This window comes from Clavelina lepadiformis, chromosome 5, assembly GCF_947623445.1.
Source record: "Clavelina lepadiformis chromosome 5, kaClaLepa1.1, whole genome shotgun sequence".
NCBI classification, from domain to species: domain Eukaryota; kingdom Metazoa; phylum Chordata; class Ascidiacea; order Aplousobranchia; family Clavelinidae; genus Clavelina; species Clavelina lepadiformis.
In genome coordinates, this window is record NC_135244.1 from 21,687,924 (window position 1) to 21,710,756 (window position 22,833).

Here is a 22,833-nt window from a genome sequence, read left to right on the forward strand (position 1 = left end):
TTTATTTCTTAAACAGACGTTTTTGTGAACCGGTGATTAAATCTTAGTCTACTACATAGGCAATGACGTCATACGCCTCTTAATGAAGAGCATCTGTCGGGAAACATCTGGACTAGCTAGAACGCTTCGATCGTTCTCAATTTTATCATCATTTTGCTAAAGCCAGCTTGCTTTATTTAAACTGGGCTTTAGATCATATATAAGCATTAAAATGGATTGTTTCAAGTTTATTGTTGGAATATTTGTAGCGTTCATTCACGTCCTACTTGTTCAAAGCGGTGAGTTTACTTAATATTGCAGCGTAGTTTGTTGTGCCTACTTGTCCTTTTGTATTGACATGATAAAAAAGTAGCTAGAACCACGCATACTTGGGGATTTTCAATTAGAAATGTCAGCTTTGACAGAATCAGCTCAGGCGGAAGTTCTTTCTTGTTGTGTGCTCATCAACTATCCTCTGTTATAGCTAAGTGGAAAGGCAAACAGCTATCGGCTTAAATTAACATTTTACCATTCAGAACAGCAATGCACCAGTTGTTTTGAATGCGCGGACCAGATAAGATGCGGACATAACAGTGTCAGTCGGGCCGGATGCGAGGAGCAAGGATGTATGTGGTGTCCGAAAACGGCTGGAAATATTCAACAATGCTTTTATCCGTGGAAACAAACGAACAAAACAGACTGTATGGTTGAAGTGAGGCATTGTCTTGTAATTGATGCTTATAAATAGCTTAGGAGAAATAAGCTTATAAATATAGCTTAGCTTAAATAAATAGCTAGGGGCCGAGTGATTTGCTGTGTTCTAGGCTTAAGCCTTTATGTTGCCGCGGTTATTAACCAAGCTTACAATATAAACGTTTGCAGGAAAACGTGCGCGTTGGATGTGGTGATAACTGTGTTACGGAAACAAATTGCAAGGAGGAGCATTGTTGCTGGGAAGAGTCCACAGGAGAAAACATCCCGTCCTGTTTCTTCTCCAACAGGATGAAATCTGCTCCATCACGTAATAACAGTCTAAAATCCGTTTAAAGTCTCATCATTTGTGCTTTGTTTTAAGGCATTTATGTATTATTTTACCCAACTATATAGCTTAGTACAGCATAGCTCTTTTTCAACTCGCTATTTCCTACTCAGCCGAGTGTTCCGGCTGTGATAGATGTTCCTTAAGGGTTGACTGCGGGTATTCCGGAGTCAATGAGGCAGGATGCCTGGAAAAGGGATGTCTGTGGTGCCCCACTGACATGGAAGATGAACCCTGGTGCCTCTACCCATGGGAGGAGAACCTGTCAAAAGAAAAAAAATGCAATATTGAGGCGAGTAAACAAGCTGGGACTTCGAAAGGGGTTAGGTTATGATTGGCTTGTTGCTTAGCTCAAAAAAGAAAACGCTATAAACTAACTTGGCCGCGGATTTTTATTTGCATGCATGGTTTGTGTTTTCACCATGTAGGAAGACATGAGGCTGTATTGCGGATTGTTCGGTATTGATGAGAAGACTTGTTCAAGCAAAGGTTGTTGCTGGGACGAAGTGAATTCCCCGTATGATATACCCTGGTGCTATCATTCGGATAAAGTCAAAATTACACGTAAGTACTCTTGGTTACTACCAATGCTAGTCACAAGCATCGGAAATATAAACACTTTATTGCTTATGTTTCCGATGTCCATGTGTTTATATTACCGATGTCTATGGACACAAGTACAGGAATATTGGAAACAATTATTTCATTTCATATGCAACAATCGATTTTACAATTAATCTTTAATGATAACATTTTCCGAAAAATTATCATTACTTTTTTATCGTTGCCAAAGCACAATGCCTGAATTGTGATCAATGTTTTCAAAAATTTCGCTGTGGACGTCCGGGAATCAACAAGACTGAATGCGAAAAAATGAGCTGTCTCTGGTGTCCAGAGGAGGGCGGTAATGATCCCTGGTGTATTTATTCGCTACATCCGGGTACTTCGATAGGAGCTGAGAACACTTGCCTCATACAGGTGAAGAAAAATACGGTTACACACAAGCTGGACCATCAAAAAGAGATGTTTGAAGATCAAATGTGTTCGATTGAAATGCAGTCTGAGCTTAATTATTAGTGATTCATTATCTACAGTGTAACTATTACAATAGCTTACCCGTATCGCTTGGATGCTGTTACGTCTGCGAATTTTAATTATATAGGAACCATACAGAAAGGAATGTGGCTACCCCGGCATTACTGAGATTGACTGCATCTACCACAGGCTTTGTTGCTGGGCACCTTCGCAGTCGGACCGAGTGCCCTGGTGCTATTATGGGTCGGTTTGAAAATTGTCTGCTAGTTATCAATCGAGGTTTATTGAGTAATAAAGATGCTAATTGTTAACGGTTGCTTGAATGCCTAAATGTCAGTATGTGACGCGTAACCTCATCACGTCACATGGCGCAGTATGACGTTTTGTCAATTGTGGATATATATGTGCGGATGAAACTGAACTCAGCAAATCTTCGAACAAAAATCTCAACTCTGTACAAGGCAATAGAGTTGCTTACTTACATGGTACACTTGCATACGAACACAAAAAACAATCTTGTAAAATCCATAAAAGCAAGGCATTTATTTAGTAATATTTCACATTTTTCATCTATCTCGCTTTTTTTGATCAATGTCAAAAATTTCTTCAATGACCTTGTGAGTATCGGAGTATGGTGTCAAACGCATAGCGCTGGTGAAGACTAAGTGGTTGTTTAGGCTTAAAATCGTCTGCTTCGGCCAGCCTAATCCAAACCAGTTTGTAACAAAGCACTGTGACAATCTTCCTCGTACTTTAACAGCTCCAGCCAACCACGGCCCCGTTTCAACTTTTTCACAACAGACTGCGTTTGACTATTAACAAAAAAGTAACACACTTGTGTCCACTAAAGCCAGCAAGTCGTCTAATTTTACAGTTTTTTGGTATTACGCAATAGCTGTAAGCAAAAAGAAATATCGTGCATTCGTGTATCAATATGAAATTTATAATATCATATTACAATATATAATATCATTTCACAATATATAAAATCATATGACAATATATAATATCATATCACAATATATAATATCATATCAAAATATCATAATATCATATCACAATGTATAATATCATATCACAATATATATATAATATCAAATATCGTGTAAAAAGAAATTTCGTGCATATAATACATTATCTTCGCGGAAGCCTAAACGTATTCGTCACTGGGTTCAGCAGATCGCAAAACAATCTTTGCCCCATGTACTCCAATGTCGAAACCATAGTATAAGCAATCATAACAATTTGATTGTAAATTTTGAGTTTGCTTTGCGATGCTTTGCTGCTTCGTAAACTTTGTACAAAACAACGCCTTTGGCAAACTGTGAACAACATCGTATGAAGATAGGATGTTGTTTAAATTAAACGCGTAATACGGTTCTTAATTTCTTGTGAAACGACTTCTAACATCTTCTCAACATCTAACTTTTGAGATGAATCTGTAACAAGAAAAACTGCATTAATATCATATGTCTATGTCATAAGAGTAATTTAGTTATAGCTGTTCACCTGTTTTGCAATTTTGCATCTTCCATAGTATCCGGCATTGGCTGTGATTTGGTTTCCGGCAAAAAGAACATTCCTACGGCGGCACCAATGACAATTGCTCCCATCACCAAGTACGGGATGATGGGGTGATACAATTCCCCTTGAAATACAAAAAACAATAAATATAACAACTGAATTTATTTCTTCCGTGCTTAAGTCTTTTACTCAACGAAGTGTTCAATAAGCAAAGTGTATACCAAGGTATAGGAGGAAGGGCACCAACATAGCGGAAACTCTTGAGACAACAGAGCAAACACCGTACGACTGGCTTCTCAAAAGCGTTGGAAATAATTCTCCAGTGAAGGCGTACAACAGGGACAAGGTTCCAGTCGCAAAAAGTTTTCCGATCACATTGCTCACAATAACAGCAGTATCGTCGACTTAATAAGTTATAGAAAATTACATTAACTATATATTGTGCTCCGTTATACTTATACTTTGTTTAATTGAGCAATGTGGCAGTTGAAGTGCTGTATCTTGTAAGACAAACAATCCATTCAGTTAGTTTGAATCATACCAGCTTGTAAAAGGGGTACGGCCAGAATAAAGACGCCGCACACTGAAGAGAAAATCATGAACGCCACTCGGCTGCCTAACTTTCGTATCGTAAAGTAGGAGAGAATATGGCCTGGCAGCTCGACTGAAACCAACGCGAAGAAAGTGAGGTAGCGGTTCCCCCCAAGGTTGTTCGCGTTTAGCGACACGCCGTAGTATGACACGTTAACCGCTAACCTGATGCAAGTATAAGAATGAATTCAAAGTTCGCTATTGGGTAGAACTCGCGAAGTTAAACTTAACCCTAAATTCTTTTCGCACAAATTTTCCAATTAAATAACGCGGAAATACCATGTTGTTACCTTACCATGCTATGGAGAGAATGATAATTCTTTTTCGCAAGAATGGCACCCGGACGAGGTCGAGGTACGAGAGCTTTCTTCTTCCGCACTGTTTCTTTTCAGCTTCCTGCTGTCGATAGAAAACTTTGTAAACGCATAAGTTATCAAAACATCGTTAAGTAACTCAAATTCATATTTAATACTTAAATGTAAACAACACATTGCATTGATAGTGGAATGAATTATTGCGTCATCGCGTACGTTCAGTCTGGTTTCTCTGTCGCGTCCTAGCTCCAGTAGCTTCGTTTCATCAAGTTTAACATTGTTCATTTTTGCGATTTTTTGCAACAAATTCCTCGCTTCATCGAGTTTGCCGTTTTCCAACAGCCATCGCGGAGATTCTTCGATAACTCTTTAAAAGTTACAAAGTTCTACTTTAAAATGAACTGCTACAAACTGGCCACCTATTCAAGTTGTGTTTAAATACGAAAAGCGTTACTTACATGAAAGACGGAAACAGTACTAGAAAATGCAACAAGCCCACTGCGCCATACAGGTGCCTCCAGTTAGGCAAAAGATACGCCATTAGAGGCAGCATACAGCTTCCAACCGCCATCAACAAGATGTGTGCAACGGTAACTTTGTAGCGAATTTTATTCGGCGTAATTTCACTCACTGCCAAAGATATAGATTACAATTTACATCTTAATTGCAAGTCAGGTGTATTAGCGAAGCGGTTTGCGCATGTCAACAATTGATGCGAAACGTCTGCCAAGATTTAAAGTCATACTAAAATTTACTGAAAGTCGATATTCAAAAGCAAAAATCAACAGTAAGATGTTAACGTACGCAGAATAGTAAGAATAGACGTTCGGGCAACGCCACCAAGCCCGATAAAAAAGGTGAGGACATGTAACCCGATCCAGGATGGAGTAAAGGCAGAAATAGACAAGCTGGCACACAAGATCACCAGGGCACCCAGTAAAACTTTTTTTCTGCCAAACCTTTTCGTTGTGCAATGTATGAATTACTGCATTAATTCCTATGGTGTATGTTTATGCAGAGCGATGCTTCTTAGGTTTCCCACCTGTCCGCCAAAATGCCCCCAAGAAAAGACCCGGCCATCACACCAAACATCAAACAAGATGGAACCAGAGGTGCAAGCCATGACTTATCACAAACCAGATCAAACTAGACAATAACAGACACATTTAGTTAAGTTATTTAACTCTGCCAAGGAAATGTAGAGGTTTCCCAACTGGCAATGTACTACTGCAATAAAGCATAAGATTTGGTTATTTTTTCTTCATTGTTAATATTGCAATAAAATCCTGAGAATTTAAACTCATATGTCAGTTACGGTTCCCGAAACTTGTTCGAAGTGAGTGAGTGTTTTCAGTGAAAAGTGTGAGCCACTTACTTCGCTTACAGCAGTTATTACATTTTCTCCTGTCATGTATTTCCATCCTCTGTCACAACTAACAGCACTGACATTACCTTGACCTGCAAAAGATGGTTCATTTAAGTAAACTCGTTGTCACACATCATCAAACAGAACCCGACAAAGAGATACATAAATAACTATATGTATAATGTTCATATATTTAATATATAATTGATATATACATAATACAATATGCATTATATATACATAAGCATAAACGTACAAAAATTATAATTTATTAAGGCATGTAACTATATAACAAAAAATATATAAATGTTTACAAGTGTAAAAAATACATATAAATACGTGTAAATATAAATATTATCACAGACATTAAACATGAGCTTTGCAAATGTTTTAGTAAAAGAAATATCAGCCGCCATGAGGAAAGTAAATGTCCTGGCGATTCTAGTTCTGTTAACCTGGTGGGGATTTGCTACAAAAACGCTTTGATTAAAATATACACAATTTACAAACAATGATCGTCTTGTTGTCACCTGCCGAAGTGGATTCGTTGTAGCGAGTGCATGAACTCCATTCCGGCTTTTGTAGATTTCCATCGACAACGGGGATGTACCTTGCTACCGAGCTATTGGACAGGTTACTTGGTACAACAACATAATCCACTTCCCTGTAATGGACAAATCAACCAGACAAAAAGCGTGTGAAATATTTAAACATTTTAAGCTGATGAGTTTTCGATGACTTATAAAACTAACAACGACATCAGCAACTACATTGCAGCTGGTAAGCCAACCTCAGAGCAAGATGGCGTACAAGAGCATTTCTAATGCCAAAATATATTTTCCCTTGATTTAACCTCTAGGAGTCAAGGAGCGTGATTATGAAACTAACAATTTGTCGCATTGTTAAGTTTTACACAAAAAAAGGAAGTTTGAGTTCAAATACAGTAACAATCCGGTAAAAAACTCTAAATTTAGAAAATTTGTAGGTTGTGGTTTTGAGTCGTTTTTTCCAATCACCTGACGCTTGTAAATTCTCGGCACTGTTAAATTGTTTTCGCAAAAATAGAACGTGAATAAACGAGTGGGCAAGCAATGCTTCGATAACAAGATTCGACAAAGAAAGACTGTGTTACAGTCAACTTAAATAACAGCCGGAAATAAAAATGCACTCATATTAATAACCTAGAGTTCCAAAAATATTGTGGGAAATGGTTCCCTTGGAGTTGTATCTACAGTTATTGACACAATTAAAAAAGTCAATTAAATTAAATCAATATAATTGTGCTATGTGTGGTTCTTAAGAAAAGGTTGAAAATCAGTGATCTAAAGCCTAACTTTAGGCCTGGACAAAGCTTACCGAAAACACTTGTAATTGGCGACATTTAATTAGTGATCAGGCAAGCAAACGAAGCTATTTGAGGTACAACGAGTGATGTCCTTTCACAACAATGCAACACGAATCCGGAAACATCCTGCTGTATATAGCGAGGCAACGTTACTACTAGACGTGCCATTTCTTCTGCTGTGTGTTATAGTTACATTATTTAATTGTTATTTAACAATCGGTTCCAACCACTTTAACATTAAGTCCCGAGTGTTTGCTGCTCACGAGCCTGTTTCATACGAACCTTACCTACATAGGTATAACAACACGTCATTCTTTGACTAGATTAACTGCACCCACGCCATTCAACAAAGATGTATTAAGTATATAGTCAAAGACTATATTAAATCAGCGGCAAAAGTCGACATTAACCAGTGCAATGGTTGCACACCCAGCAACATTGACACTTTTCACTGAAAACATGCAAAAATGATGTAAGCGGGAGTAAAATGAACGAGGACTAAAATCAAACTGAAAAACTCCTGTCTCAATAAACAAGCATTTGAAAATGGTACATCTTTTTACTGAAAATTTCTACATGACCCTATTGGCTTAGTAATTGTTACCCAAATTGTTTATCTTCCTAAATTGTGCATTATAATGCTGTGCTTCTTGTGTCTCAACGTGCAAGACCTTACATATCATGTCGCACTGTTTTCTTTGATTTGTCCGTCAAATACTATCGCCCATTTTATTCAATCTTGAAGCCCATCAATTTTCTTCTAAAACGAAGTTTACCAGTTTTTATCATCACGTCGTGCTTTTTAATATTTCAAATCCCATTCTATTCATTTTACTCTTATGAGGGTCTGAAGTTGGTCCGGATTATGTTAGACAGTTCATCGTATTAAACAAAGATGTCTATTGCAGCACTCGTTGTGCTTATTGCAACACTTTGGTATTGTAAAACAATCTCATTTTACGTTATTAATATTTTCTGCAGCTTCTGTTGCAATGTTTCTCGGCACAGCGGAGTCGGCGAAGCCGAATTAATTACGCAAGTATCCGGCATCGCCACAGGTTCGACCAACAACCAACCGACGCACGTTCAACATACAGAGAGGTAGCATTCATACACAAAGTGAGGTAGCATTCATACTTACAGGTTATAATAACTTTCATTCAATCTCACGGATAACCTGAATATTTTTTATTTTACGGTCGCTGTGGTAAGCCAAGTGGAGTATTAAAGCGGAAACGCAGTTAAGGAAAGATAAAAGCAAAACAATCGCTACGACATTTCACTTTGCTGCTTGCAACTCTGTATTCAGTTTTAGTAAAATTGCATTTCATGTGACGGTACACGTTGATAGAAATCTTCACCACCTGCGATGTGGTGCAAGCAGGTGTAATAGAACGTGTATTAAAACAACGTATATCCAAGACTATAGCAAACACAACGCCGTATTTTAAAACTTTCTTTTAAAACTTACGACGTCTCGTTGCCGTCATCCAGCTCCGGAATGTAGCATCGATGGGGCGGTGTATAAACTACAAAGACAGTCATCCAGATATTTGGTCCTGCTACAATTGCAGTTAAGTACGCTACTATCACCACCCGTGTTTGAAACGAGCCAAATTTCTCCACAGGTGCCAAAAGGTTCTCATGCGCAGACATTTCACTTACAGTAGCATTGCTAATCTACGATGTAGGCCTAAAACATTCTTGATTTACCAAAATAACCCGACTTTGTTTTTATTAGAATAGCCTAGTACCGGTACCGAACGGGAAAACAAACTGTTAGAAAACAGGAAAGGTGTTGTGAGAACAGAGAAGCTCTCAAACACCCAGCAAGCAAGACAGTAGGTATCTTTCCGTACAGCTTGACCTTACCCTTGTCAAACCCTCAGCTCTGTCATGCATGACTAACTTAGGTTCCTACATTATGTTTTGTCTAATCCCTCAGCAGTTGTAGGCGATAGCTAGGACTACCTCATAATGGAATATGACATGGTTCCCATAGCTCCAGCTCCTGTCACCTAGGTTCAAGAACAGAAGTGGGTTTTTGACCTAAAAATACACTATTCACTAGTTTTCATGCCAACTTGTATCTACATACTTCTCGGATCTTTGAAAGGCGCCAAATGCTAGGGCAATTCCCATGTTAAAAAACAGCACCAACTAAGCTGCTACCTGATAAGTCCAAACTGGTTTTTAAAATCATCTGTAAGAAAGAAATCAGAGAAATCTTATCTTTTCATACATACCAACCCTAGGCCTATTGCATCACAAAACGTTATGTAAATTAGTCATAGTTCCTCTTTATAAAATCTATCCATAGATTTGCCCAGATCCGGACAACTTGAACAAAAACTGCAAGTTTTTAAGGAAATATTTTAACATCGGCCGCAGACACTGTACAGTTGAAATCAAACTTTGAATCAAAAGTTAAAGTACTGTGCTGAAAAGACAAATGATAGGCGACAAAATAGTGTTCATGTTTTCCCGACGGACTGGCTTCACTTGACAACTGGTCGAGAGACTAAACGTCATTTCCACTCAGGGTTCAGAGGTCAACAACAGAAACTTTCCTTATGCGAAATATTTTAAAAATCCTAAATTTTAGTTCAAGTTTAGCATCAGGGTTTCAGGCAGCACACAAGCAATGATTTAAGCAATCATCTCCTTTCTGTTTCTTGTGCTATGTAAGGCACAAATTTCTTCTTTACGTTGCGATGTGATCAAACGATAAATCATGAGCATGATTGCTCTCCGCTTCATAAATTTTATTTGAATAAAATTCACACCACACAGAAAACCACAAGTCGCTGAAAGAACTCGCTTCTTGGCTGGTGAAGAATATTATTTCCAGAATTGAAAATCCATAGAAATGACATTGTACATTTCATTTCCAGTGACACCATTATAAAGGACGATTTATAAAATCATCGGGATATATTTCGCAAGTCCATTTCGAAGGCGCAGCAAAATTGCACGAATCCAAACGTGAAAGTTGGCAAAAAAAGTTAAAACGAGCACTAAAACAGATACAAAAACTAGAGACATAACTAACTTCATGGTGATGTCAATGTATCGGTCTATGTAGGAGCGATATAATCCGGGAAGGACGAATATTGTAAAGGAAAATGTAAATACGGTCCTGAATTGCCTATATTACTGGAGATCAATTTCAATAGATGCGGTCTCGGTATCTGTCTTTTACGGAACTTTAGGTTGCTTAAAAACAGTGAATAACTCGTCATGAAAAATATAACTTTACAGACATTTTGAATATTACTAGTTTGCAAATAAATAAGACCATGTTATAAATCTTTGTTCTGTAAATAAGTCTATTCGAATTAACATAATTTTAAGCGTTCGCCAACCCAAGTTATTCTAATAAGGTTTAGGGCGATTTGTTAATTTAGGATCATTTATTAATTTGAAAAGTGTAACATTAAACCGATTCTATGAGGTGTTGACATCCATGGAACCGGTAACGACCGATAAAATAACAACAATTTCGAAATAAACATTATTTAAGTAAAAAGTGCCTCTGTCAATTACACATTCATCATAACGACAGCAATGAAAAGTTGATCAAACATGTTATAAAAGGCACTTGATTTAAAAAGATAATATTTCAGCCATAAAACTCCATTCAACGGGCGTTTAGAAAACAAAGGCATAATGCAGTAAAATTGTGGTGGGTAACAGCAATAAATAATGTATAATTGTACATTATTTCATACTAATTGTGAAAAGCTGTCAAAACTTTTTATGACAACATAAAATGTTTTAATGACGTCATCAAAATGTAATTAAAATTTGGCTTCGGTCAAGTTGTCAAAAAGCTTTAAAGGTGAAATATTCACACGAACGCACTATAGTAAATTTGTCGCAAAATTAGTGCAATCTTGGCCAATCAGACAGTGGGTATATTTAACAATACTGGGGCATTGTGCTAGTCGGCTGCTCACAGCGTGAGACGATAAAAGAATTTTGTTACCTGAAGTAACTACTGCATCAAAAGCTCATTGCGAGATCTTTTCTATATCTACGGTTTCGGTCTTACCAAAGGCAACCATTGTGATGTCATAAAGAACCTGTTGGGATCAGAGTTTGCATTGGCAACGTCACGTGATCGACGACGTAACAGCTCATAGATCGGTGAGGTAACGATGACCTCATCCAAGGATGAGACTTATAAAGGATGAGATTTGTCGACGGTTTTCGTGCAAATGCGATTGGATGAAGACGTGTTCTTCGAGATCGCGATAATTTGGTCGTCTGGCGGCGTCCTTGTGCAAGCAACAGCGGCAAAAATCGACCAATTCGTTAGAGAATTGATTGGCGGGCAGGGACGGAGAAGGATCTTCGATGACCTGTATGAAAAGGTCAGCATAAAAGCACGAAAGCCTCATGACTAGTTCATGGTCACGGGAAACAGGAACTCTCAAAAATATCGTGAATTTTAAGCGATATCGTCTCCGAAAACTCCCCAGTGCTTTTAAAACAATATTATCCACTAATTTAATTTTTTTTGGTGATATTTGTTGAAGCGAGGATATCAATTTCATATAAGCAATAAGATTAACATGAGAATATAATCAAAAATATTTGAACATAGCCGTTATGTGACGGAATATAAGACGACAACATATTCTGCGAAGCATAAACTAATTAAAATACAGTAACTTGGCTAAGCTCATGTTTGATTTGTTGGAGCGGCCGCCATTTTACTCGAAATTTCCAATGTGGCCCTAGTTGCGAATTGAGTTTGACATCGTTGCTATATGTGATTCATTATATAGTCTATTTCACAGCCTAATTTACCGTATAAACTTCCACAAACATTAATACGTAATAGAAATCATTTGTGACGCATAATCTTGGTGGGTTGTCCACAATTCATTGTACTGGGACGGATGAAACTTTGTGCTTTCCAATTTTAATGAAAAATTAATGTAAAAAATATAATATTGAGGGTTTTACCTGTTTCAGTTGGTGAAATGGGTTCTTCCATGTGTCGTATGGAAAGTGGCCGGTCGCCACTTCAATCATCGTGATTCCGAGGCTCCATACGTCACTCTTGACGTCATAGCCCTTCTTATTAAGGTCAGGGTCGATGCGTTCGGGTGCCATATATGGCTTGCATCCAGCATCGATGGTTTTAGCGAGTGAGTCGACCAGTTGCCCGCTAATGCCGAAGTCGCACAGTTTGACTTGACCTAAACAAGGAAGATGCTTGATTATTTTTATCACTTGTGTTGGGGGCAGGTGCTACGAGAGTTATAGCGCGGTGAGTTTCTCTTATGGAGGTTAGCTCCGCGCATGCCCTGAAACGAAATTTTTTGTTCTATTTATAAAGACCTGGGTGTCACGAACGAGTGAAAAATTGATGGAACGCAACTGAACCTTGTCTATTCAACTAACGCAAACACTATGGGAAATTCCCGCTTTCGAGAATGGCAGTTTTAGTAAATTGCGGAAGACGGGATGAATCATCGGCCGTTATATCAAAGCTCTTTCAAATGAATCATCACGTGAATGCGTTTAGGTCGTAAAACGAGAAAATGGTCAAATAGTGTTATCAATGTGAGTGATAAAGATATATTATATAAACCGTTGGGAGAAAAGTGAAGGTTATAAAATTGACTGCCACTATTTCACAAGAAAAAAATCGTGCGTTCGAAGCTATTTTTCACAGTATCTCATTAACCTAGCTTAAATGCTATAGCATAGCAACTTGAATCTAACTTAAACCTACCTTTTAATCTTAATCCAACTCCAATAAAACTTTAAATAACTAAAATAAACTTTTTGGATAACCATTCTCCCAACACTACAGCCTATCTTGTACTATGGGTGGCGTGACTTGAATATAGTGAAATAGTCACTTGGTAAACAATACTGTCCCTTATTGTTCAGGTTTGGCCCCAAATCTCGGCAAATGCTATTTGACATTTTCATAAAATTCATCATGAACTCGAAATGTCTTGACAAGAAAAATTCCCTCCCAATTAGCCACAAACAAGCCGAAGGGCCAAGTTTGGGGAAAGCAGGAATAGGACGTTGTCTCATTTGCAAGCGCGCCACGCACAGCGTAAAGGTCATTTCGAACTCAAGACACGCGGGTGATACAATTAACGCCAGAAAAACCTCATCGGAAGAGACTGAATACAGTAAAGCCACGAAATGTTTCTCGTACTGTACTACTAACACGGTAACTTGAACGACATACAATACAGGAGGTGATACACACTAATCTGCAAGTATTGCGCTATGTTACACTTAAAAACTTTTTCAGGTTGTTAGTCGTGTGGGATTTAAATGCGAAATGGGTAAAATTGTATGACTATGTTCAAAAATTAGGAATAACTCCAATTTCGTTGATGTCTGAAATTAAAATGGTTAATTTGGACTCATCTTAATCATATCTGGTTTAAAACAAGTTTAAATCTTGATAAATTTGGGAAATTCCGTGGGAAACTTTTACTTTAAAATCTCTGCCTTAACTTGGTACTATGAGGCCGAGTTGCTAGAATCATTTAGTCCACCGTTTCTCATAAAAAATTGTGTGCGTGGACGTGGTAAAAACAATACCGGGGGCGGTAGAAACGTTCCCAAAATAAAACTGAAAAAAAAACAGATGTAAGATAGAAGACCGATACTAAAAACGTTTCGCAAATTTTATGCTCAAAATAAGGTATCATTTCGTACAACGAAAGCATCATGAAAAACAGCAAATACAGTAGACTTGCAAAGAGGCCCTATCAAAATCATTAGGTAACCACCAGTCAGTTCCACTTGACTTGCATGAATTAAAATAGGATGGAGGGATGTCATAATTTGGCAAGAGGTAGTGATATTTATTCCTTGACTGAAACAAAAGTCTTGTCAAGAAGTTACTCAACCGGTCACTAATCCCCAAGAAGTTTAAGCCCTTAGGATGAAATGTGATAGCTTATTGTACGCAATCGCCGGTGTGAATGGACAAGGAAATTTTAAACAAACACAAGGTTGTATTGTATCATAAACAAAAATAGACACGACAATGTTTCCGATTAAGCCCTAAATAGACAAGACGAGTTTTGTAGTAGCTGACTTAACAAGAGCTTCATTCAAGGCCAAAGTACCGCGGGTTTGAAACATTTCGAACACAACACCATTGTTACGTCATTCACCGCAATTGTGATGCTAAAAACGGGTGTTGACGGCTGAAAATAGACCGTGAGTCTCTCATCTATGGCAACTTGGCCTTAATACCTATTAGGTAGGAAACTTGAGGCATTTCGCCTACAATAGAGAAAGGAGAGAGATAAGCTTCACGTCACACTTCATCGCAGACACGTGATTTAAATAAAAAAAACAAACAGCCGTGAAAGAGAGACAACAAACAAAGTCTCTTCTCTGTAGGTGAGTTGACGGTCTGGCGATTGTAAATGTAATTATGGCGTAACAATTGTCACAACAATAGACAGGCCTCATACGAATGCAGGAGTCAAAGTGAAACAAAGCTATTGTGAAGCTATTTCTTCTGACCCTTAACAAACAATGCCTTCATTTTCCCACGAAACTCACAAACGTTTACATTCTAAAACTTCGTGAGTTTATCTAAGACAAGCGCCGTATTATTTTGAAAAGTTTGCTTTTCGTTATAGTACTGCGCGTAAATATTGGACAGTGCAAACAGCTATTTTTCAACTTTGTTAAAATCAATTTTTAAGTTTTAACAAGAAAAGATGGAATTGAATAATGAAGTTATTGATTTACTCAAGTGCGCAATTGTATGAAAATAAGTAAAAGCAAACGATATTTGCTACTGGAGTAGATCGAAGTGAGTTACTGATTTGACTTGTGCTTTGAACTTGTGCATTGAAAGCGACTCATGGCTGTGCTTTTAAACAAAGACCAAAGAAAAATTAGGACAAATAACAACTTAAAATGTCACGTTCTCATATCAGCAAATCCATCACATAGTTCTTGGAAAATTTGTCTTGGAAAGCAACTGAAACGCAACTAACAGCAAGATAAATGTTAATTTCTCCCCATTAGCGCATAAAACTGATTACTAGTACAAAATTCTGGGAAGCGCGGCGCTAAATATTTCTGCGTTCACAATACATTCCTAAGGTCACATGGGCTACTTTCATATCAATTTGCCTCCTGCCTTTCGTGTGTTGAATCATATAATGCAATAACTGCTTCAATCGACAATTGGTTGACATACATGCAACAGTGAACTACGTCACTGAGCAGAGGTGAGAATAACACGCAGAAAGCAGCAAAGTTTCCAAATTTAACAATGGATTTTCGGTTTTCCATTGAGTTTCGGTTAGAAATGCAAATTGCAAGTTGTTTGGCGCTAGTTTGAAAAAAAATTTAAATTATTAAGCACATGTTGTCGATTATCCACAAATTGTTGGCGCGCCATTTGAATTGTAAATTTAACCGCACGATATAAGCTTACAAATAGTTACACCATAATCACCCAAAACTCAGGCTGCTCACTCTGTATAAGCTACGTCGTGAAGGAAACATGATGAGGTGCTGATATTAATATCACTGACCGAACAGAATCATGGATATAGGGAAAAAAAATTTTGCCGAATGACGAACGACATGTTTAGCTGACAATAGAAAAGATACTGCAGATGAAATATTTTAATTTAAATAAATGTGAACCATTTAGAACTTATATAATTTTAAGTGATTCAATTAGTTCGTTAGTGATACCAAAAATAGGGTTTCCACGAAAAATAGCGAGACGTTGTCGCATAAAAAGCACGGACAGCGTGAACCAAACAACAAGGGTGGACAAAGCCACGTCAAATACTGTAATAACTGCTGTTGCGACATCGTGTAAGAATATTGGGCAACATATTTAATTGAAAGCGACACGTGCTTAAGTGGCAATTCAGCAACTAATTTTTCGGGTGAAAGATGTAGCCAGTCAAAGGCGACCAAAAGGTCATTGCAGGGATTGGTTGGTCACATGATATCGAGCCTTAGCGTGGATCTAACATGAAAGGCGACATCATGTGAGTCATCGCAACTTGTCATGCACTACTAGACTAAACAAATTGATCGTAATTTCGCTGAGGTCGAGAAAAGTCAAGATGGCGTGTTTTGCTGGGTGTAGGGGGCAGTGCTTGCGTTAACTGACACTGGGAAATCCCGCTTTTAAAATTTAATCGCAATATACCCCAAAACAATGCATTTGTTGAAGCCTAAAAATATCTGAAAATCAAAAACGGTCTCATAATCAACTCACCTTATTTCAGTGTGAGCAAAATTCGTCACAATACAGAGCGCAACTGTGCGAAAACGTATTCAATATCCTAACTAGGCTGCCAAAATAGTTGCAAAGGATTTTCCAACATGATGACGTCACAACAATTTTATTCGGTTAAATTACATTCCGCGTGCGTATATAGCGCTTGGAAATACCTCTCACTAAATAAGGTTCGACCTTCCAACGTTGCAATAATAAAGAAAAATTCCCGCATGGCAAATTTGCATCGAACCCAAGCCCCCAAGAAAATGATAACAAAAACGCTGGTGCCTTGTTATAATAAAACATAAGGTGATGACGTGTGACGTTAAAACAAGAAATAACTGCAGCCAAACTGTATATAAAAATAAAAAAAATGATTACAAGAGTGTGACTCACAAGCGCTGGGTTTCAGTTACAACTTCGACCAAAATGGGTGTGAAGGCGTAAAAGGCAATGTCTTGGTACCGCTGTATGAAATTTCACTCGTAACAGATTGGTATTTTTCCTTTGGCGGGAAGAAACATTACACCTTGACAACCATACCTCTTTGGGGTGTCCAATCGGTGTTTTAAAACAATGGCCGCTCGAGTAAATTTGACAAAACCCCCGGGCATAAAAAAGCTAACCGCTGCCACCGTTTCAAAGGAAATCTTAACAAACGGCGGTCTTCAACGGGGCATGAAAGCAATAGTGGGAAGAACGTAAGGGCGGTATCCACGCAAAAATCGATCGATAATAATAATTGGGCTGATACAACAATCATTCTTGCGTTATAACTTATAAGTATCCTTTTGGGCATCTCATTGTTTGAATTAAATTTTTAAAATTAGTAAGCTCTGACGATTAGAAACGTGTTTACGATGTGGTTGCAAAAGCGAACTTTCAATCAGAAATTATTTCCGAATTATTAGTGTCTTTCATATACAACGGACGATTGTAGTATAAGACACAGCGAGCCAATACTAGTTCACAGAAACAACCAGGGGCCTGGCAGTAAATGATGCAAGACGGCGAATGTTTACTCAAACAGTCCAAAGTCTGAAAACTGCAAGGACAGAGTTTTTCATCCAAATTAGTATGACCACAACCACAAGTATGGTACTTTAAGGTAATCTTTGAAACGTTTACAAGCCAACTCACTCAGGGGTGGGCCCGAGCTTTACAGCATCGCTCGAGGTTAAAGTAATCGCGTTTGTGTGTGAAAGGGGTCTCGCGTTGCTATACTACCTTGGGCGAAACTCACACAAGTCGAGCTTCGGCCATTCAACTTTCCAATCGCCAGAGTACATGAACATAATTCGCAATAAGCACGAAGCACCTTCATCAACATGTTACGAAACATTACCAAAAATTTTCGAGCGCTTTATCGTCGACAGCAAATGCGTTGTGCACTTCAATGTCCAAATCGGAAGAACTGCACGCCGACGTTCAGCAGTCGCTACATACTCTGCGTGCAATAAACTTGCTTAAGCAAGCCATTGCCATATGTGCGAAGGCGTGTTTGCTTCGCGGCCGACCTTGTATTCAAGGTTGCGTAATGAGTAATGACACCAAATTCATTGTCCGCGAATGCCAGACATAGCTCGCATACCAGTGTCCTACACAGTGACTTGGCTACGTAGAAACGCAGCGCTCGTACCAAAGATCCTATATGTCTGGAAAGGTTATTACGAAAATGCGTAATGAGACTGAGATGTTATTGTCGTCTATTACATTATTCAAAACGATTTGCGTGAAATGTTGTTCGGAAATCTAATAAATGTGTCCACACGAACAAGATTCTTAATGCAAGCCGAAATCAGTTCAGTTTGCCAAGGGGCATCATGTGTTGTGGCCAACATGTGGTCAACAGATCAATTAAGTTTCCGGTTTAATCAAATTGAGATTTATAACCGGAATTGCGTGCAGCTGATTTGCATGGAAACTTTAAACAAAACTCTCGTGCAGTTTTCCTAAATTATGTCGTGCTATAACGGTAGTTAAACAGCAAAACGCTATTGAATATCACCGCATGACGCAATATTTACAGTATTCCGACTGAAGGTTGATCACCTAAGAACAATAATAACAAGGGAAAAGATACATGGTGAAACACCACTGGGACGGGACGGTGATATTTTTTGAACATTGCTACTTGATGACGCAACCTTATTAACAACTTGCTTTAAACGGAATAGTCGGCAAATTACAGTTGGACAATCGCATCTACTCGCTGGGTAAAACCAATGGCGCAATAACACAGTTAAGCCAATCACATAAAAGACATGAATCAAAGTATTGACAAGGATAGAAGAATAGGATTTTTTAAAGTTGCAACAAAGATACGAAGAAACGCAGCTGCTCAAAATCAAGACACCAATACAGCATTGTAATTTGCTGCTAACTCCCTTCTGCATGCAATGGCGAACAGCTGTTGATTAACAACCAAACCCATTTGCATCCGTCTACAGTCTTCACAAACCACTTGGAGAGACAAGAAAGTTTGTCTTGCTTTGATATGGTACAAGCAAGTTGATTGTAATTAACCAATATATTCCATGATTGCTTTACAAGCGCGTTGCATGCACTCTTACAGTACGTCAATACATCAAAGGGTTCGGCCAAGCTAACAACAATGTTACCTTCATACATTTTGCGATTTTAGATTGCAATTAATACTATGTTTCATGTGTTCTTCATTTAGTAAAATACGGCTTCAAAGTTTACTAAATCTAGCTTTCTAAAAGTACATCAGATCTATAGGTATAGGCTATACTTGTTTTTAGAAATCTATGTATGAATGGAAAATAAAGCATGCGTAGTTTGCTAACTGACCAGTACAGTTACATCACAAAACACCACAACATTGCATCCTAATACTTTATACTTTTACATACCGTCCTTATTAAGCAAAACATTGGATGGCTTTACGTCGCGATGTATGACACGAAGTGTTTCTTGCAAGTATCGCAACGCTTTGACTATTGAAACAGCAATTATTCCAAGCACATCTTCACCAATTGACAGACCTCGGTCCTTGACCTTAACATAACCAGAACACATTAAGCCTCAGAAAAATCCAATGTACTCTGACATGCTTTGTAAGGCGCTAGTTATAGTGGACGTTACAATAGCATGTAACCCTTGAATACAAATGCAGGGAAAAATACTGAAGTACATAGCCTACTTAAGCTGTAGTTATTAAGGCTGATGTTTGCTAACTATTTACAACAAGGACTAGTTGAAATAACATAATGAGTAGGCTGTAAGATGCCACTAAGGTGTACGGGTAACCTTCTAAAAATACAAATTGATACCTTTTTATAAAATTGATCCAAAGACGTGTCCATGACTTCCATGCATATCCAGACATCTCCTTGTCGAAACAAAGCCCCATAGAAAGTTACCTATACATGAGGGCACCAATATTACTTACAATTACACGGAACTGTATAAAGTACGCCATTGCAGCTAGAGTATGATGAAGTTAACAGACTAATATGTACATACTGTGTAGTTACAGTCCACGGAACGCATCGCCACGTCCAGGTCCATCAAAAGCCGTTTCTGTTCTTGTGTATTTAATGTTGCTCGAATTCGTTTTACGGCAATCACAATATCTGTGTTTCTGAGCTGCATCTATGTGCATTTCAATCATGATGGATTTAAAACAAAAATTCTTCCGGAAAAACAAACTGGTGACATTTTTCCCAACAAATAAATACTAAAGAATTTTTATGATGAAATAATATATTTGAAAAGACATAAGTGCTTTAAAAATTTGCTTCAAACCTTTTCCACAACCCCGTATGCACCACGACCCAACTCTTCGATCACTGTGAGGTCGTCTGCTTTTATATCAATATCTTTGCCGTTAATTTTCATTACCGAGCTTGTTTTAAAAGGGACTTTGGATGACTGCGTTACCTAAAATACAGAATAAAGTTAGTCAGTAAAACATAACATGCTTCCTGAACCTCATTGCTTTCAGAATATACAAGTTAATCTGATACTCACGGGTGTTTTTTCTGGAGGATTAATTTCAACTTTTAAACGAGGACGTAGTTTCTTATTAACCCGGCTACTGCCTGTAATTGTACTTTCACCATTAAATATACGACAACTTTTGTACATTTCATATAAAATAAAACTGTGTGAAGGGCAATCATGACATTTGGGATAACTTCAAAAAATCATCTATGTATGTAGCTGTTTTCATACTAATTGATCAGCCTTAACAAATGAAAATCAACTAAATGCAATATATATATGTACCTTGCAAAGTTAATTCACAAACAAAGCATAATTAAAACTGAAAGCAGAATCTTTAGCATTATAATATCGTATTGCAGTTAAATAGTATCAATTGTTTGGCATAATGATTATAATTTGACTGGTATTCTTACCGGCATGAAAGGGCCCTGATGCATTTGCCATTTTTGACGTGACAGATAATTTGAAGGATATTTTAATCCAACCAACATCAGGCTATAATCTCAAAAGGTCCATTAACACGTTGGTAGGAGATTTAGAACAAACACTACAACAGGTTAAACATAAACCTAAAACTACAAAGAAAAAAGTTATAAAAATTGAAGACTTGATGGTGTTGTGGAAAACTTTCAAAGTGGTCATTTTGCAAACCAGGTTCAGTGGTGCTGCCATTGACAATGTTTGCCTAGAGCTGTTTCAGTAGCTGAGGTTGAATGCCTGATAATGGATCATCACAAAGTTGTGTTGTTGTGCAAAAACTTTCCTTAGTCCACGTATGGATAGTCTGATACCATACTAAACTCCAACGATTTGCCAAACATTTTTAGATATATTTCACTATTTAGAATATTAAGGACAGATGGATACAGCATCAAAACCAAAAAATTCATGATGAGTTCATTCAATTCATTAAATTCTTTAGAGCAGGCCAACAATAAACTTGACTTAAAGCTGTAAAGAGACTAAGTTTTATCGTCCATTTTGGAAGCCCAATAAACGATAAACCTAGCAGCATTTGGATTATTAAACTAGTGGCTATGTGGATAATTGAATTTTCTATTCAAACAATTAACAACATTAGCCAACTGTCGTGAGTCATGTCATGACGTCATTATTTTGTGTTAATGTAATTATACGAGCACAAAACTTCAACCAGAAGCGTTATGCACGATCTCATGAGGAATTATTAAGTCACAAAGCAGCGAGTGTCTAAATATGGATTAGTACAGTATCTACCGACAATATATATAGTTTAGACATAATTGTACGTGAAACAACTTTTTACAACATTTTTCAATAATTGTTGCTTTGTTGAAATTTTTGGACCTGGTTTTAGTTGAGTCGCCAAGCTGCCGGACTGCAGAGTATGGCCGTTTTAAGCAAAGATGTTGGGTGTGTTAAACAACTGAAAATGACAAGTGCGGCGCGCAAAAATGCTCAGACGCAGTGGAAATGCGCAATTACACAGTATTGTACACAATTTGACTTTTTTAATCTTTAAATCAATTGAAAATTGAGTGCACAAAAGTTTGGTCCAAGTCATTAAGCACAAAATATCACATCTTAAACGTTGAACTTAAACTCATGAAAAGCAGTATTGAGTGTGCCTATGCCAAACTCTCCAGTCTACTCGGTCGCAGAATTGAGACTTTGGTACACACCAAATTTTGCAGCTTTGTTCACCAGATTTCTCGTCTGAAACTTTTGTACTTTCCAGTCAGGCCTGTGGGCTATCCTTTTACACAGTAAAAAAGGATACATTCGAATGTACCAAGCACAACCTTGAAAAATCTGGAGGTTGCATTTGCCATGCTTTCCACAAGACCTATGGATGCGCACTTGTATACCGTACTAGACCTGACTAAGCCTATAGGCTGATTCAACCCCAGCACATTTTAAATTAAATTAAAATTTGAGTGCGCATTAGTTTTTTTCAATTCATTAAGTGCAAAATTACGCACCTAAAGTACACCACTGTAAGCTAGCTCACGGAAAACAGTAAAACTATTGAGTGCACCTGAGCCAAACTCTGCAGTCTGGCCTAAAACAGCTAGATATTAGGAATTATGGTCTACTACAGTAAGCCTATGCCTATGCCACCAGCCACTACGTCAAAGCAGAAGTGCAAACTATAAGAGGAAGCAAGAATTTTGGCTATATATATACCCCTAGTCAACTGCTCACCTGGCAATAAAAGCATCACCACAACCATCACCACAACCACAACCACAATCACAATCACAATAGCCTACTTTCTAACAAGCTGCGATGGTAGGCTAAGTTTTTTGATCATGATTCATGATCGGCATTCTGCGACATTTTTACTATTTGATGCTTTTCAATGGTCATGACATAGAAATCAATTACGGTCATTTCAATGAACTTGTATCAAGTTTGAGTTCCCAGCAA

At 37.8% G+C, this 22,833-nt stretch overlaps 3 protein-coding genes across 5 annotated transcripts; 1 reads left to right on the forward strand and 2 right to left on the reverse strand.

Moving 5' to 3' along the window:
* The first annotated feature begins 101 nt into the window (after positions 1-101).
* On the forward strand, positions 102-2,354 carry LOC143459726 (uncharacterized). Of its 2 annotated transcripts, XM_076956978.1 has the most exons (6): positions 102-278; positions 516-691; positions 862-1,000; positions 1,132-1,582; positions 1,812-1,996; positions 2,181-2,354. In XM_076956978.1, the coding sequence occupies exons 1-4, from the start codon at positions 212-214 to the stop codon at positions 1,350-1,352; spliced, it is 603 nt and encodes a 200-aa protein (XP_076813093.1). In that variant the 5' UTR covers positions 102-211; the 3' UTR covers positions 1,353-1,582; positions 1,812-1,996; positions 2,181-2,354. The 2 variants fall into 2 exon arrangements, with proteins under 2 accessions (XP_076813093.1, XP_076813094.1); XM_076956979.1 differs by lacking the exon at positions 2,181-2,354 and having other exon boundaries at positions 1,812-2,139.
* A 728-nt stretch (positions 2,355-3,082) lies between these two features.
* LOC143459423 (solute carrier family 22 member 4-like) lies at positions 3,083-8,869 on the reverse strand. 2 transcript variants are annotated; one of them, XM_076956577.1, is made up of 12 exons: positions 8,665-8,869; positions 6,379-6,512; positions 5,858-5,940; positions 5,525-5,628; positions 5,287-5,441; positions 4,941-5,112; positions 4,699-4,849; positions 4,464-4,564; positions 4,119-4,333; positions 3,799-3,981; positions 3,563-3,701; positions 3,083-3,492 (listed from the first exon to the last, which is right to left on the reverse strand). In XM_076956577.1, exons 1-12 carry the CDS (start codon positions 8,847-8,849, stop codon positions 3,468-3,470), a joined length of 1,647 nt encoding a protein of 548 aa, XP_076812692.1. In that variant the 5' UTR covers positions 8,850-8,869; the 3' UTR covers positions 3,083-3,467. The 2 variants fall into 2 exon arrangements, with proteins under 2 accessions (XP_076812692.1, XP_076812691.1); XM_076956576.1 differs by having other exon boundaries at positions 4,464-4,567.
* Positions 8,870-9,937: 1,068 nt separating this feature from the next.
* On the reverse strand, positions 9,938-20,995 carry LOC143459985 (dual specificity mitogen-activated protein kinase kinase 6-like). Its single transcript, XM_076957314.1, has 8 exons — positions 20,838-20,995; positions 20,449-20,519; positions 20,224-20,358; positions 19,942-20,070; positions 19,749-19,838; positions 19,329-19,473; positions 12,168-12,403; positions 9,938-11,557 (listed from the first exon to the last, which is right to left on the reverse strand). The coding sequence occupies exons 1-8, from the start codon at positions 20,866-20,868 to the stop codon at positions 11,360-11,362; spliced, it is 1,035 nt and encodes a 344-aa protein (XP_076813429.1). The 5' UTR covers positions 20,869-20,995; the 3' UTR covers positions 9,938-11,359.
* Between the last annotated feature and the right edge of the window lie 1,838 nt (positions 20,996-22,833).